Source organism: Silurus meridionalis, chromosome 9 (genome assembly GCF_014805685.1).
Source record: "Silurus meridionalis isolate SWU-2019-XX chromosome 9, ASM1480568v1, whole genome shotgun sequence".
Lineage (NCBI taxonomy): Eukaryota > Metazoa > Chordata > Actinopteri > Siluriformes > Siluridae > Silurus > Silurus meridionalis.
In genome coordinates this window covers 7,900,483-7,918,989 of record NC_060892.1, presented here as the reverse complement: position 1 = coordinate 7,918,989, position 18,507 = coordinate 7,900,483, and the positions used below count along the sequence as shown (strand labels likewise).

The 18,507-nt window shown below is 39.2% G+C and overlaps 1 protein-coding gene across 2 annotated transcripts; it reads right to left on the bottom strand.

The window, feature by feature from the left end:
• Positions 1-8,664: 8,664 nt before the first annotated feature.
• On the bottom strand, positions 8,665-17,184 carry nmur1a (neuromedin U receptor 1a). Of its 2 annotated transcripts, none has more exons than XM_046858014.1 (3): positions 17,065-17,184; positions 11,629-12,517; positions 8,665-9,234 (listed from the first exon to the last, which is right to left on the bottom strand). In XM_046858014.1, the coding sequence occupies exons 2-3, from the start codon at positions 12,509-12,511 to the stop codon at positions 8,858-8,860; spliced, it is 1,260 nt and encodes a 419-aa protein (XP_046713970.1). In that variant the 5' UTR covers positions 12,512-12,517; positions 17,065-17,184; the 3' UTR covers positions 8,665-8,857. The 2 variants fall into 2 exon arrangements, with proteins under 2 accessions (XP_046713970.1, XP_046713971.1); XM_046858015.1 differs by lacking the exon at positions 17,065-17,184 and adding an exon at positions 14,225-14,318.
• Between the last annotated feature and the right edge of the window lie 1,323 nt (positions 17,185-18,507).

Sequence of the window (18,507 nt, the reverse complement as noted above, 5' to 3'; positions counted from 1 at the left end):
AAAGGGCTACCTGTTGATGAGGATGACGGTCGTACACTTTCCAGCGCCAGGCAGAGAAGAACTCCTCGATGGGATTTAAGAATGGAGAGTATGGAGGGAGGTTGAGTGCCATGAAGGATGGGTGGTCTGTAAACCAGTTGGACCAAAGCAGCCCTATGGAAACTAACATTGTCCCATATGATGACATATCGGGTATGCTCTGGTCTCTGAACAGTTAGCATGTCATGTAAGGTGTCCAGGAATGCAATAATGTGTGCAGTGTTGTATGGGCCTATGGTTGCATGATGGTGAACAACACCATTTTGGCTTATAGCTGCACACATGGTTATGTTACCACCACGTTGTCCTGGGACATTGATGATGGCACGGTGTCCAGTAATGTTCCTGCCACGTCTCCTGGTTTTACTGAGGTTAAAACCGGCCTCATCTATAAAAAGTAGCTCATGTCCCATTGCATCTGCTTCTAGTTCCATCACTCTCTGGACAAGACAAAACAAATGCAACACATCAGGCCCATGCACAGCACTACAGTATGCACTTCCAAATTCAGAACCAATGACACTATAGCTTACCTGCACATAGTCATATCGCAGTTGCTTTACACGTTCTGTGTTTCTCTCGAAAGGAACTCTGTAAATTTGCTTTATTCTTATTCTGTGGCACGCAAGTACACGACTTAGTGCAGAAATGCTTACACTGTGTATATTTTGAAAGATGGTGTCATTATCAATTATGCGCTGCTGTATTTCGCGCAGTCTTATTGCATTATTGGCAATCACCATGTTCACTATATGGGTCTCTTGCTCTGGAGTGAACATTCTTCCTCTGCCCCCAACATCTGGACGTCTAGCAATTCTGTAAAGTAACAATTTCAGTATTTTTGCATGTATGGTACTGTTGTGTTTCTCATTAGAGTATGGCAGTGCTACAAAGTACTTACCGATTCTCATTTCGAAATGTCCTAATGATGCTTGCCACAGTGTAGCGGCTCAAATTAGGCTGAACCCGTTGGCCAGCTTCCCTCAGGGTCATCCCATGGTTGATGACATGGTCCACTATTGTAGCTCTGATGTCATCAGTTATTCTATTTCTTACTCTTCTTACCCTTCCTCTTTCCCCTCCTCGTCCTCTTCTTGCTCCTCCTTGTCCTCTTCCTCTAACTTCCTCTAACCCTCTCGCTTCTTTACCTCCACATCCTCTCCCTCGGCCTCCTCGGCCTCTTCTTGCTCCTCCTTGTCTTCTTCCTCTAACTTCCTCTAACCCTCTCGCTTCTTCACCTCCACGTCCTCTCCCTCGGCCTCCTCGGCCTCTTCTTGCTCCTCCTTGTCCTCTTCCTCTAACTTCCTCTAACCCTCTCGCTTTTTCACCTCCACGTCCTCTTCCTCCAACTTCTTCACCTCCACGTCCTCTCCCTCGGCCTCCTCGGCCTCCTCTGATTCTCACTCTTCTCACTCTTACTGCTCCTTCCATTGTACTCCACACAGACAGCTTACCTGTGGCTTATTTATAGTGCTTAGGCTGATTGCAAAGTGAACTAATTATCTAAAACAGGTGTGAAAGTGTGCCAGACAGTTGGCAAAATAGTGTTAATGATAGCCATACATGTGTATAATTTTGCTAGGAGTGTGTTGGAAATTTGGTAATTGAGTGTAAGCAGTGAGTTGTGTTTAAAGTTCTGCAAAAAGAGTGTTGTGCAGTGAATTGTGCCTACAGTTTTGCAAAGTGTGTGTTACAAAATTGCAAACTGTTTGTGCTTTTAGTTTTCCAAACTCAGTGAGTGGTTTTGCTATACATATTAATAATAATAAAAAAAAAATTGTGCTACAGGAATCACGATTAGCGCTTAAGCATTCAGAAAAAACTGTAAATGTAAACAGAGTGAGTTTTGGGTTGTGACTTTACTCTAAACTTTCACCTGTTTGTGGACAGAAAAAATTTGATCAACAGCTTTTATGCTTCAGAAAGGAAACAAGCAAGAATACATCCTGAAGACACACACGAGTAAAAGTAAAAGCACAGTTGGGTCTTGTATGTTTGAATTGTTTTTATTACTTTCAACATCCTTCAGTATATCTATACACTAACACCCATAAAATAAAATAACCCCCCCCCCTACAGAAGCTTAGCAGATACAATAAAATTAGAACCCCTGCATGGCTTCCATTATGTAAAGGAGATGAAAACTGGTCTGTCATTGGGATAATGTATATGTACAGCGTAGGTAAACTAGTGGGTAGAGAAAATAGGTAAGCAAACAATAAAAAAATAAAAAAATAATAATAATAATAACAACAATAATAATAATAGAGGACAAACCCACTAATCAGGTAATTCTTTCAAACTTTTAAAGTATGACAAAATGGGATCCCATTTAATATAGAATCCCTCTGCAGATCCCCTGAGTGTGAATTTAATCTTTTCTAATTTCAAAAAGAACATTACATCCTCCAGCCAGGATGACACCGATGGAGGAAGAGGAGATTTCCAGCTCAGCAAAATTCTTCTACGGGCTAATAAGGAGATATAAGCAATAATGTTCTTTTGGGGTGTAGTTAGGGTAGTGTTTATATCGTTACTAGGAGTACCAAATATGGCTATTAATGGGCAGGGCTCCAGCGTCACCGTAAGGGCCTCATTAATGGCTCTGAAAATCAATGACCAATAGTTCTCCAGTGAAGGACAGGACCAGAACATGTGTAACAGGTTGGCTGGGGAAAGGGAGCATCTATCACAGGAAGCGTCTAGACCAGGGAATATTCTGGCCAGCCGCCTTAGTCAAATGAACCCTATGCAGCACTTTAAATTGTATAAGTCGTAGTCTCACCAAGAAGAGGATGAGTGAATAGTTTTAAGTGCCTTTCCCCAGAAATCCTCAGATAGTTCTATAGCTAGATCGGCCTCCCATCTGGATTTGATCTTATCCAAATTGTGTGTTTGAAGGGACAAAAGCTGGGAGTATAAAATAGAAATCAACCCTTTATTAGTAAAACGAGAGGTAAGATTATCCAAAGGAGAGGAGGGGCAAGATCTGGAAAGGGTGGGAATTTGTTTTAATAAAACTACGAATTTGAAGGTATCTGAAAAAATGATTATGTGGAAGATCATACAATCTTCTGAGATTCTCAAAACTGCTGAATAGGCCCTCAGCATACAGATCTTTAATACATTTCAAACCCGATGTTTCCCAGTATCTAAATGATGAGTCCAGCATAGAAGGTGGAAATAAATGATTTTTGTATATAGGGCCTAAAATTGATGCTGTTTGAAATTTGTAGTGATTCCGAAACTGATTAAAAATTTTAAGAGTTGACAGCACTGTGGGGTTAGTTGTAAATTGGGAGGTTTTCATAGGTAAAGAGGAATATACCAAAGCAGGGAGAGAAGAAAGATGACATGTTTGTGCCTCAATTAGACACCAACTTGTATCTGGGCGATGAAGCCAAAATAATATCTTTTGAATATTTGATGCCCAGTAATAATGAATAAAGCTTGGGAGGCCCAAGCCACCTGCATCACAGGGCTGCTGAAGAGTATGTTTATTTACCCTAGGAATCTTATTTTCCCAAATAAAAGAAGATATATATTGATCAATTGAGCTGAAAAAGGACTTTGGTAGAAAGACAGGTAACATTTGGAACAGGTATAAGAATTTAGGAAGAATAGTCATTTTCACAGAATGTATCCTACCCGCTAGAGTAAGGGGAAGACTGTTCCACCTGTTCAGGTCAGTTCTCATTTCTTTTAATTGAACTTTAAAATTAGCTTCAAACAGGAGCGAGAAAGAACGTGTCATGTTGATCCCAAGGTATCTAAACCCGTTGGGAGAAAACGAAAAGGTAATAGTTCTCGTTGAATTTGCAGAGCCGAATTATTAATGGGAAAACATTCGCTTTTTTCAAAATTTAATTTGTATCCCGAAAAGGCACCAAACCGATTTAGCAAAGAGATAATTAAGGGGCTGCTGGATACCGGGTCACTAACATAAAGCAAGAGATCGTCGGCATATAAGGAGACACGGTGTTCGATGTCCCCCCTTATGATTCCATGAAACAATGTAGTGTTTTTCAAAGCTATTGAAAGAGGCTCAATCGCAATGGCAAACAGAAGTGGGGATAAGGGGCATCCCTGTCGCGTTCCCCGTGTCAGTGGAAAGAAATCTGATCGAGTATAGTTAGTCCGAATGGATGCTAAAGGAGAATGGTATAGTAGCTTTATCCAAGAAATAAAGGTATCGCCAAAGCCAAATTTTTTTAGGACTGCAAACAGATATGGCCATTCGATTCGATCAAACGCCTTCTCCGCATCTAAGGAGATAACTACCTCTGGATGCGGAGAAGGGACTGGCATATACATTATGTTGGATAATCTACGAATATTAAAAAAAGATTGTCTGTTTTTAATGAATCCCGTTTGGTCATCTGAAATTATTGAAGAAAGAACGTGTTCTAAACGGAGTGCTAGTATTTTAGATAGAATTTTAGTGTCTGTATTTAAAAGTGATACAGGGCGATATGATCCACATTGGGTAGCATCTTTATCTTTTTGAGAAGAAGTGAAATCGATGCCTGCGAAAAAGTTGGGGGTAGAGAACCTGCTCCCACAGATTCTTTAAACACTTCGAGGAGGATGGGCGCAAGCTTTGTCTTAAATTTCTTGAAAAAGTCAATCGGATAGCCATCAAGACCAGGAGATTTGCCACTTTTCATGGCCATTATAGCCACATTAATCTCTTCGAGTTCAAGGTCATGTTCTAACCTTACTAACTGATCCGTTGGCAGTGAAGGGGTATCTAAATCATTTAGGAAATTATCCATATCCCCGGGGTCTGCCGGAAATTCTGAAGTATATAGTGAGGAATAAAAAGTTTTGAAGATGTTGTTTATTTCTTTCGGATTACAGGTTAAAGTTTGATTAGAGTCTTTAATCTGAGAAATAATCCGTGAAGCGGCTTGTCGTTTTAACTGGTGGGCCAAAAGACGGCTAGATTTGTCCCCGTATTCGTAGTAGAAACCACGTGTCTTCATTATTAAATGTTCTGCATGAGTAGTGGATAGAAAATTAAACTTTGTTTGCAAGTCAGCTCTTTTCTTACGTAGTTCAGCTGTTGGTGACTCGGAGTATTCTCTGTCTAAATCAACTATGGACTGAGACAGTATCTGAAGTTCCTTTTTATGCTCCCTGTTAACATAGGATGCGTAAGATATTATCTGGCCCCTCAAGTACGCTTTCAAAGTCTCCCAGAGTACTGAATAGGACACTGTGTCTGTTTTGTTTAGTTCCAAAAAGTCATCTATGTTAACTGAAATAAAGTCACAGAATTTATTATTAGATAAAAGTAGAGGGTTAAATGCCCAAAGTGGCTGTTCTCTAATATTCAGAGGGAAATATAGGTCTAACAGAACTGGCGCATGGTCAGATACGACTATAGCGGAGTATTCAACCTTCCTGACCATCGATATAAGCAAATTATCTATAAAAAAATAATCTAATCTGGAGAAGGAGTGATGGACATGGGAATAAAAAGAGAATTGTTTGCCCAGAGGGTTTAAAAATCTCCAAGGATCCACACAACCATTCTGTTTCATAAACAAAGAAAAGGTCTTTGCCATCTCTGAAGTGTTACTGTTGATGTTAGATCTGTCAAGCTGAGGGTCGATAGCACAGTTCAAATCACCTGCAAATAATAAATGATGTGTATTAAGCTTGGGAATTAGCGAAAGGAGAGTATTAGCAAAGTGAACGTCGTCCCAGTTGGGCGCGTAGACATTAACTAAAATCACTGGGACTTAAAAAAGAAATCTGGTCACAATAATGTAACGACCATTGGGGTCACAGATAGCCTCGGAAGATGAGAACTGGACTCTCTTATTAATTAAAATTGCTACCCCTCGTGATCTACTATTAAATTTGGAGTGGAACATTTGGCTTACCCATACTTTACGAATTCTAATATGATCATTGAGCCTTAGATGAGTTTCTTGTAGGAACAGTATATCTGGCTTGAAAGATTTAAGATGGGAGAAAATTTTAGCTCTCTTAACAGGACCATTTAATCCCTTGACATTCCATGTCATTAGCCTCACTGGCTGACCTCGGTCTTCATTAAACATGTACTAAAAATTAAAATAAAAATTAGACACATGCAAGGGTCACAAAACATGTAGCAACTGTAAAATGTAAACAACAGAACTATAATTAAAAGTGCCATAACAACCATACGCAAACATTGCTGCCAACCCCTCCCACTCCCACCCCATATTCGAACAAAGAGAGAACATTATAAAGCCTAGATCTAAGACCCCAACAGGGACTGATCGCAGAAAAAAAAAAAATTACAGAAGCTTCCGAGAAACGCGGATTAGCAACGGTAAAAAATGTATATCGTAGGTGTAGCTCCCATGTAGAACAGATATTGTAACCAAGTCATGTCGTCGTTTCACATTTTTAATCAGCTAGTAGCTAAACAGTGTGTGTCGTCGCAGTCATAAGTCTTGTGCAGCATCGGGTTTTACATGTCGATATAGAGCCAGCACGTTAGCCTTCATCCCAGTGGGAACGATAAAACTCGTTGGCTTCTTCTGCCATGTTAAAGTAGCATACCTTCCCTTCATACAATACCCGAAGTCTGGCAGGATACAAAAGACCAAATCTGACCCCTTTCCCGTACAGTCGAGATTTCACATCATTAAACGCCGCTCGCTTTCTCTCAAGCTCAACGCTGAAATCTTCGTGAAAAAACACCTTGTGACCCCGGAAAAGCACCCACCGCTGCTGCCTACCGAATCTGAGGATGCGTTGCTTATCCTGGAAAAAATGAAAAAGGACCAGGAAAACTCTGGGTTTGGGGTTTTTGGCCTGTGTATTGCTGGTAGGGACAGGTCCGACCTGGTGGGCTCGGGAGAGGACGAGAGGGCTGGGGAAAAAATCCCTCCCCAGTACTTCCGTGAAAAACTCAGTCATAAATTTAACCGGGTCTGAGCCTTCCAAACTTTCCGGGATACCCACCACTCTCAGGTTTGATCTCCGGGATCGATTTTCAAGATCATCCAGCTTTTCTTTCAGCAATGTATTCTCCTTTCGTAATGCATCCATCAAATTCTCAACATTCACCATCCTGTCGCTGTAGACGTTCAAGCTTTCTTCCACCTCACGAAGACGTTGATCGTGCGCTTCGTAATAGGACTTAACTTGCTCCAGGGTCGCATTCACGGGTGATAGTGCATCGGTCAGCTCCGTTTTTAGAAGGGAATGAACAATCTGCGCAGTGTCAGAGAGGAGTGCCGTCCGAAGTCTCTCAAGATCAGGTGGTAAGGTTGGTGTGTCTTCCGCAGGCGTCGCCACGCTCGAGGCCTCGTCGTCTTTGTCGCCAATTTTATTCCGAAGTTGCTTTCTGCTCGTCATATTTTTGATAGCTCTTGGTTGCTTACGGTGTTAACAGGGAGAAAACCCGTTTCAGCGAACTTATTTGGCAAAAACAATGACAAAAAAACCAAAAGGAGTCGGGAGCTACACTCACGTGTGCCTACTCACGCCATGCCTAAACCGGAAGTCACAGTTGGGTCTTGTACTTAAATTTATATTTGAAAAACATTTGAAACTAGATAACAAATGAACAACAGTAAGATGTTTACTGATCATAGCTGATGGTATTTGTGATCATTCAACCCTAAATGCATGAGTGAGATTGGGAACTGATATTGAGGTATATATAGTGTTCCAGTTTATCAGATAGATAGATAAATAGATGGATAAATGGATAGATGGATGGATGGACAGATGGACAGACAAACAGCTTCTATTAAGGATGTCTGACTTATATTTTAGTAACATCACAAACACCTGATTACAATAGAACAGCAGGAAGATTTTAACTAATGTAATGGGTAGGTGGACAGATAAATATAGAGCTGGATACACACACTATATGGATAAAAGTATGTGGTCACCTGACAGTCACGTCTGCATGTGCTTGCTGAACATGCCATTTCAGATTTATTTTCTATTTTTTTGTTATAATAACTTTTACTCACCTGTAAATACTTTCTGCTAGATTTTGAAATCATGGCTGATGGAATTTGTTATCTTTAAACCAAAAGACCACTAGTGAGACTAGTTACTGATGTTGAGTAGGTCTGGGGTTCAGTCAGTGTTCCAGTTCATCCAAAAAGTGTTCATTGGGGTTGAGAAGATCAGGGCTGTGTGCAGTTTGAGGTCTTCAACTTCAACCTAAACACACCATGTTGTCATGGTGCTAGAACACTGTGTTTTTTAGTTCCATTGAAGGGAAATTGTAATGCTACAGTGTACAAAGACATCATGTACAATGACTTGTTTCTAGCTTTGTGGTAAAAGTTTAAGAGAGACCAATACATAGCTGTGATGTTCAGGTGCCCACAAACGGATGGATGGATGGATGCATGGATGGATGGATAGATGGATAGATAGATAGATAGATAGATAGATAGATAGATAGATAGATAGATAGATAGATAGATAGATAGATAGATAGATAGATAGATAGATTTGTCAAATAATTTGCATATCTGATTATCCATATAATTTCTTAGGTTTCCTACTGTCAAATATAATTGACATTTACAATGAGAATTATTACATTTACAAAAAAAAAAACTCTAGTTCCCTCAGCTGGAGAGTCTGCTGTATTGGCCCAGACATGATTTCAGTTTTTAACATATATCATTTAATTTCAGTCTAAAGGAAGGTTCCACAGAAACATTAAGAAATGATGCAAGTGTAAAACACCTCATTTAAATGTTTAGTGTAACTATACCTGCATAAACACATCCATTACACCAACACACCCATTAGGGTTAGTGTGTTAGTTTATTTCTTTCCCTTAGTCGCATGTGGTCTCGTTTTCATGACATTCATAAAACTCGTAATCTCCTTCGGCAGCAGTGTTGCCGTTCGCGACATCACTCAGGATGCTGCGCACCATGGCCCGTGTCATGCTCAGGGAGTACTTTCTGTGTCCGGCACCGCGTTTGTGAACACACATCACATCTTTGAACATCTCACGGAAGCGGGTGGACATTAGGTTGTAGAGCACAGGGTTTACGGCAGAGCTGAGGTAGAAGAACACACCGGAGATGACGTGGACGTATTCGAACACCTGAAACGTCTCCACGCTGGAGAACTCATCCATGAAACTCCACATGAGGCGATCTGTATGAAACGGTGCCCAACAGATCCCGAACATCACCACCAGCACGACTGTAACACAAACGTTAATATAATACTGTACATGATACTGAATTGGAGGCCGTTCACTTCAATTACACACCATATAAGACCAAGAAGCATTGCAAGAGAATTGAAAACACTACAAGAGAGTAACAAAACACTACAGGAGAATAAGAGAGACACTACAGGTAAGTGAGAGAGACACTGCTGGAGATGGAGAAACACCAAAGTGGAGGAAAAGACACTACAGGTGAGTGAGAGACACCACAGGAGAATGAGAGACACTACAGGAGAGTGAGAGACACTACAGGGGAGAGAGAGACACCACAGAAAAGTAAAAGACACTACAGGACAGTGAGAGACACCACAGGGAAGAAAGGGAGAGAGAGACACTACAGGAAAGTAAAAGACACTACAGGACAGTGAGAGACACCACAGGAAAAGAGAGAGAGAGAGACACCACAGGAAAGTAAAAGACACTACAGGACAGTGAGAGACACCACAGGGAGAGAGAGAGACACCACAGGAAAGTAAAAGACACTACAGGACAGTGAGAGACACCACAGGACCGAGTGAGAGACACTACAGGAAAGTAAAAGACACTACAGGAGAGCGAGTGACACTACTGGAGAGCGAGAGACACCACAGTGGAGGGAAAGACACTACAGGAAAGTAAAATACACTACAGGAGAGTGAGAGACACTACAGGAGAGTGTGAGACACCACAGTGGAGGGAGATGCACTACAGAAAAGTAAAATACAATACAGAGGAGTAAGAGTGAGAGACAGTACAGGAGAGTGAGAGACAGTACAGGAGTGTGAAACACTACAGAAGAGTGAGAGACAGTACAGGAGAGTGAGAGACAGTACAGAAGACTGATAGACAGTATAGGAGAGTGTGAAACACTACAGAAGAGTGAGAGACAGTACAGGAGAGTGAGAGACAGCACAGGAGAGTGTGAAACACTACAGAAGAGTGAGAGACAGTACAGGAGAGTGATAAACAGTACAGAATAGTGAGAGACAGTACAGGAGAGTGTGAAACACTACAGAAGAGTGAAAGACAGTACAGGAGAGTGATAAACAGTACAGAAGAGTGAGAGACAGTACAGGAGAGTGAGAGACAGAACAGGAGAGTGTAAAACACTACAAAGAGTGAGAGACAAAACAGAAGAGTGAGAGACAGTACAGGAGAGTGATAAACAGTACAGGAGAGTGATAAACAGTACAGGAGAGTGAGAGACAGTACAGGAGAGTGATAAACAGTACAGAAGAGTGAGAGACAGTACAGGAGAGTGAGAGACAGTACAGGAGAGTGCTAAACAGTACAGGAGAGTGATAAACAGTACAGAAGAGTGAGAGACAGTACAGGAGAGTGAGAGACAGTACAGGAGAGTGATAAACAGTACAGAAGAGTGAGAGACAGTACAGGAGAGCGATAAACAGTACAGAATAGTGAGAGACAGTACAGAAGAGTGAGAGACAGAACAGAAGAGTGAGAGACAGTACAGGAGAGTGAAGCACTAGAGGAGATTGAGAAATACTACAGCAAAGTGAGACACTAAAAAAAAAAAAAAAAAAAAAAAAAAGGGGGAAATACAGTAATCCCCGTTTATGGAGGTGGAACTCTATGAGACTTAGGCAGGCTATTGGAGAGTGAGAGACACTATAGGAGAATGAGAGACACTATAGGATAGTGAGAGACATTATAGGAGAGTAAGGGACACGTGACAAGAATCTAAGTCTCTTGCTCTCCCACAAGAGAGTGAGAGACAGTACAGGAGTTTATTGGTGGACAGTAACGAAGCAAATGTAAATTGTTACTCTACTTAAGTAGCTTTTTTTTGTATCTGTACTTTACTGAAATTACTGAGGAGACTTTTACTTCACCTTTACTACATTTCAAAGTCAAATATCCTTTTACTTAACTAAATTTAGAAAAATCTGTCATTCCATTCTATGAAAACTTAACTGGTCAAGCAGGCAGCAAGCAACCAATCAGGGTAGAGCACGCTCTGTTTTAAACTTGTTTGGATTGGTGCTTGGTGGTATCTGCTTAGCACTAACATACAGTTCAGCATCAGTTCAACAGCAAGCAGAACATTTAGGGAGTAATAAATGATAGAAGAAACTCCTGACTCGAACTTGCACCTGTGGCCTTATTTGCAGTTTTTTTAAGTAGTAAAAAAGTACATCTAAAGGCAAGTACTTTTGTACTTTTACTCAAGTGAAAGTTTAAAGGGAGCATTTTTATGTTTACTGGAGTAATATTTTACCTATACGTATCTCTACTTTAACTCAAGTACATGGTTTGTGTTCTTTGTCCACCACTGCAGTAGTTAAAGGCAGCCTAAGTATGAGAGACACTAGAGAAATCTTAGACAGGACAGTGGGACAAAAGAGAGTAAAAGTGCTTTTCCTCACACAGCATCTTGGTGACCTGCTGTCTTCGTGCCTGTGGTTGTCGAATGCGCAAACTGACTTTTCTGGGGCCACTGATCTCATGCTCAGCTTTAGCCTGCAGCATCTTCTCCCGCTTTAGCTGGACCCCGATGAGCAGGTAGAGTGTGCTGATGGTCATCATGGGTAGGATAAAAAAGATGAGTGTGCTGATCTGGATGATCAAGTTATAGATCCAGCGTGGTTTTACCAGCGTGCATGTAGCTGAGCTCAGCTCACGGCCCTCTCCTTGACCACGGGGTTTCGGCAACGTGAAGATTCCATGCAGGCTCGCGTTAGGCAGCGCACAAATCACAGACGCAATCCAAACACTGATGATCACACGCTTGGCGTGGGCACGCGTCACCACACACTTCGCCCTCAGAGGGTGCACAACGGCGAAGTAGCGCTCCACACTGAGTGCCGTCACGTTTAGGACGGATGCAAAACACACTGTCTCGAACAGAAATGTTTTGAAGTAGCAGCCGCTCTTTCCCAACAGGAAGGGATAGTTACTCCACAGTTCATAGATCTCCAGGGGCATGCCGAGGATGAGCACCAGCAGGTCGGACACAGCTAGGCTGAACAGATAGAAGTTGGTGGGCGTACGCATGACAGGGTGGCGTGTGATTACAGCACAAGTGAGACTGTTTCCCACAGCTCCCACACTGAAGATCAGCAGGTATGTGATGCACACAGGGAGAAAGACAGGGGAACGCCGAGGACCAAGGTACTTCTCCAGGTAATCGTCCAGGCTTAGGCAATAATCCTCCATCTCCATTTCACTCAGGTTTAATAGGACACTGGAGTTGCACAGAAAGGTGTGAACGCAGCTCCATGCCGCGGATGAACAATTCGGTTCCGACATGATCACCTGAATTTGTGCAAAACACAAAGACACAAGAATCAGAATCAGGTTTATTGGTCAAGTGTGTTGACACACACAAGGAATTTGTTTCTAGCTGTTGGTGACTCTTAAAAGTACAGACATAAATACCACTATACATTTAGCTTATAGACAGACTATACAAGGCTACACAGACTATACGAGACAATACAGACGATAGAGATTACATTAGACCTTCGATATACAGAGTATATAACAGATCAGTAATGTATAAAATGCAAAGTGTAATAGGGCATTGTAGTGCAAATAGCAGTAGTGTTTATCACATAAGATAAAACAGTTTTTTTTTTTTATAATATGCAGCCGCAATAGTGTGTGTAACATATGGGAATGAATTGATGAGTGACTGTTCTTACAATGCAGCACTTGTAGAGAAAAAGCAGGGCATATAATTAAGGTCAGTTGCCAGTTGTCAATCAATCAATCAATCAATCAATCAATCAATCAATCAATCAATCATCTATCTATCTATCTATCTATCTATCTATCTATCTATCTATCTATCTATCTATCTATCTATCTATCTATCTATCTATCTATCTATCTATCTAAACACCCCTTTCTGTAGGATAGCTCACCATGGCAAACTACTACAAGTGAAAAACTACAACTTTTTTATATTTGTGTATATTGCCGTGAACAAGTTACATCTTATTGTCCCCTTCAATAATGATTTTTATGGAAGTCCTAAGAGGTGATCTATTACATTTTTTTTTCTTTTCATGATCACAAATTATTTTCCTCATGATCTCGATATGACATGAAAGTTGTTTTCTCGTGATCTGGACATAAAAGTAGTTTTTTTTATTATTACGACAAAATTTTCTCGTGATCTTGACATAACAAAAGTTGTTTTCTCGTTATCACCACTCCATTTTTTTCTCCTCTGGGACACCTCTCTCTCTCAACTCAGAAATAAAGTACTTCATTGCTGTGGGAAATTTGTAACTTTGATAGAGATTTCAGATGCCAATACGTACTCCATCAATTTTCTCATGATCTCGACATAACAAAAGTTTTTTTTAGCATGATTTAATGTTTTTTTGATCTTGACATAAAATCTTAGCAATAGGCCTACCATAGCGATGTCAGACGCCAACAGGATATTTTGCTATTTTGTGATAAGAAAACATTTGTTATGTCGAAATCATGAGAAAACTTTTATGTTGAGATCAGACACAAATTTAAGTCGTAATCACAAAAATACAAAAAAAGATAAAACCTTTTAAAACATGGCTTCTTAGAACATCCATAAATTTTAGTCTTATGCCATCATATATATATTATGTATTACATATACATATACAGTATATTATCAAATATATTTTTGATATCCTTATGTTGGAAAACATAAAGATATAAAAAAAATGTGTCTGAGCAGATAATTCAATTGGAACACATTTGAGTGGAGAAATCTTCATTTTTTTTATATACCTGAATGGATCAAATGAATGTAATGAATATAAAATGTTGATATTATAAAGATGAATGGATGAAAAGAGATGAATCAGCTCCATTATTCCTCTGATGAAAACTCCTTTGAAACCATGTGCGCCATGTGCACATTTGTGCTCAATTAATTTTCATTCAGGTACATTCTGTGTCAGTCTTGAAAGCATCCATTTCTTTTGAGTCAGCTTTTTTTTAAAGTGAAAGTTGTCTGGGAGAACTTACTGGGGAAGAATTCTTGAAACCGAACTCAAAAAGGAAACCCAACCCTCTGGAGCTTTAGAAAGTAAAAGTGCATTTTGGGGAAGTTTTGTTCGACTCTCTCTCGAAGTCTGCAATGATATTGACTCAAACACTGCAAGAATTTTGTTAGGAAGATCTGGCAACCTGACTGCTGGTATGAGTATCAAATCTGTTAATATATAAACAGACTGGGGTTTGGCTGGACGTTGAAACAGGAACTAGGTGTGAAAAACTGAGTGATCATGAGGAACGTTTCTTAAGTTTCTTAAGAGGTACAGAGGTCAATTGGGTTCATTAATGCAAAGAGTTTCATTCACTTTGGTGACCTGCTGTAGAGCCAACGTGATGTTCTTGCACAGGCTGTCTCCATTAGAGAGCAAAAACAAATAATAAAATCCTTAAAGATAATGAGAATGGCAAAGAATTCAATTTGCCAATACCCCTAAGGTACATTTTCTTATTGCACATTTGCAGGGCTGCAGCTAATCAGAAACATCAAAGCACATTACACTTTCCATTAACAGTCACAGAATCCTTCTGAGATTTCTGAGGATTCTCAGGACCAGTTAAATGTTTGGTCTCCACATCACGCGACTGCAGAACTGATTCTGTGATTCTGCATTTTATCAAGAACAGTGCGAAGTGTAAACTCTGTCCACAAACATGCATGCGCTCTAATTTGCTCTTCACATTGAACTGTTTGTCCTGTAACTTGTTGCATTAAGCTCATCCTATATTCTGACACATTTTGTCTCAACCCTGTGTCCATGTCCTATTTTTCGGCTTCACCAATCAGGGGTCGCCACAGTGGATCATCCGCATGTTTGATTTGGCACATGTTTTTACGCTGGATGCCCTTCCTAACACAACCCTACCCATTTATACGGGCTTGGGACCGGCACTAAGAGTGGCTGGGGTTGGTTCCCTGACCGGGGATCGAACCCGGGCTGCAGCGGTGAGAGTGCCGCATCCTAACCACTAGACCACCAGGGACCTTGCCTGTGTCCATGTCCTACACAGTTATATTCACAAATAACGACTTACCCAAGATATCCAGCAGTTCATGAACAGATTCAAGGTGAGTGAGAAGTTTGTGAAATCATGTAGCAGGTTCAAACTTCCTCAAAAAAACAGAATACTTAGTATCTATCTATTATTCTGTCTACAACTGAGCAGTTAAGGGTTAAGAGTCTTGCTCAAGAGCCCAGCAGTCACAGCTTAGTGGTGGTCCAACATATTAATCACTGACCTACCCCTTGCCATTACTTTGCATAGTTGACTCCGAGGTATTAAACTCATCTACCTTCATCACCTCTACTTGATGTCTCAATAATCATTGATGACTATAATTAATAACTGAGCATTAATGAATGTAATTAATGATTGAAGTTAGTGTTTATTTTTAATAATATGTTTGTGTGAGAAAATAATGTCTACGTCAATTAAAATGAACCTGCGATTTTAACGACAGAGCTGCTGTTCCAAGACTGTAAAAGAAAAGAGGTTCTTAACCTGTAGATCTAATTTTAGTGACATCACATATTGTGCTCGGTTATTGCTCCACCTCCAAATCACTTTCATGCAGAGGCGATGAGAAAGGAAAGAGCTTTTTGAGGTGATTCCAAAATCCGATTCGCAATTTTGAAATTTTAGCACTTTTTTAGAGTTTTTTTTTTATTCTTTATTTTTAATGCAGTAACATGAACAGCATTACTGATTTCTAAACAGGTATGTCAGTTACATCTGACATACAATTTTTTCTTATTCTTTCTGTTGTTTTTGAAGGTTGTTAATTGTAGGTTCTTAGTATATAAGAGGCTGTAGGAAAAAGCATAATAATTTCCAACATGTAATGCAAGAAGTATGCATGGGAATAATATTTTTAATTCAAAAAGTAAGGGACATTTGTGCTATACCTCTACAAAGTCTGGGTGTAATTGCCTTTTCAATAAACATGTTTTTCTCAAGATTTAGGGAGAAAGTAATCTTTACCATTACATAGATGCCCTTTACAATATCCATTCACACTTGTATTTTTGGGGTTCAGAAAGCAACAAGCACCTTCCAAGCGCTTTTTTTTTAAAGCTGTGGATGTTAAGAAATAGAAAAGAAAGGATCAGGCTTCTTTGTGATGAGGTCACTCATGGATTCTAAATGATCTGCTTGATGATGATGATAATGATGATGATAAACTGATTAGAGCAGAGGCTCCCCGTGCACCACTAATCACTCAATGATTGTCTGAAATTCTAAAACCTTCAGTCCTTCTAATTGTGTGTAAAGGAGATGTGAGGGTGGAGCTATTAATAAACACAATTTGTTTCAAGCTTCAGACCAAACAGATTCTTACATTTTTAATGAGAGTCTACATGCAGTGATTTTCAGATCATTATCTAAACATATCCATGTATTTACACTGATGAGGTTTTTTTTTTTTACTTTTTTTTTTACTATTATGAAGAGAATTATTTAGCTCATAAAACACAAATAGCAAACAAAGCATTTTGAATTCATTTAATCAATTATTTTATGTATTATTTATTTTATTACTATTTTTCTAATTTCTTTTTTATTTTTACAGAAAAAGACATTATCTTTCTAAAGGGTGTGATCTAATTTTATTTATTTTTTTTTTCTGAAAGAAATGAAATATTTTTTATCATCTCTAATTCCCTGCATAAGTATTACATATAAAAATCATTTTTTGTCAAATACTAATTTATTGATCAGTGAGGTTGAGAATCTAATTCATAAATAAAATAAAATATAATATGTATGTTTGTGTGTGTAGCTGAATAAAATAATGACAAAGATTTTCTTACCTGGTATTATTCTTAAATCCTGATCATTAATAAAGTGTGAACAGCAGGAACAGGTCTGTATAGCTGCTCTTCAGCAAATCCCACAGTCTGCTGAAGAACCACACACACACACACACACACACACACCTGTTCTGATTCACTGAGAACTACAGAGCTCTCTCTCTCTCTCTCTCTCTCTCTCTCTCTCTCTCTCTCTCTCTCTCTCTCTCACTCTCTCACTCTCTTTTTCTAATCGAATTCAGTCTATTTATTGGTATTAACTATAATCGATATTAATACTATGTAGTACGTTGTAAATACTGGACTATCCACTTACTCTATAATATATTAATAATGCTGGTTGCTATTCGATAATTGCATGATTGCTAATCTCAGACCTTCAAGTGAATTAGCAAATAAAAAAAATAAAAAATCCTAGTTCCTTGTGTGACAGTGTAAACTCACAAGCTGTACAATTCACATCTAACAGTGACCATTAATCACTCACTCCTTTCCCTGTCTCCTTGTATATCTCTTTGTGTTAGACAGAGGAACATGCACTCACACACACACACACACACACACACACACACACACACACACACACACACACACACACACACACTGTTAATTAAATTCCTTGAACTTGCCGGTGGTCCTGATTAACTCTGTAATCATTTTCTAATCATCTCTTGTTTTAGGAGACTAAGTAAAATGAGAACTCTCATCACACACACACACACACACACACACACACACACACACACACACACACACACACACACACACATTATAATTTCATTTCATTTATGAATCAGATTCTTAACCTCACTGATCAATAAATTAGTAGTTGACAGAAAAAATGATTGTCTGTTTTATATGCAATACTGATGCAGGGAATTACAATTAAAATATTACATTTCTAGCAGAAAAATAAATCCATTACATTAATTTAGCTATATGGGCAAATCATAAGTAATAAAAAACCACTAATAATTAACAAACAAACAAACAAACAAACAAAAACAGATAAACAAAGAACCTTTTTCTAGATCTTTTTTCAATGCCGTGACGATAATTTGTAGGAGAAGATAAAAAAATATATATGTCACTTGAATCCTCTAGATTTATGCCAAAAATTGCTATATCATTGTCACTAGTGTGCTTTTAGTGGAGTAAAGAAAACTGCTGTATACAGTAGGTAGCTGAGAGACTGAGCCAAACATCAACATCATATAAACTGTATGAAGGCTTTTATGAACTGCCTTAGACTTCCACTGTAAAAAGAAGAGGTCAAAAAAATAGAAGGAGAAAATAGTCATATTCCAAAACGGTGCTTGTGCATATTCAGTGCATCACTGTATAATAATAATAATAATAATAATAATAATAATAATAATAATAATAATAATATAGGAGCACAGAGAGGTAAACGGTGCAGACAAGTCACAGCTGAACATATTA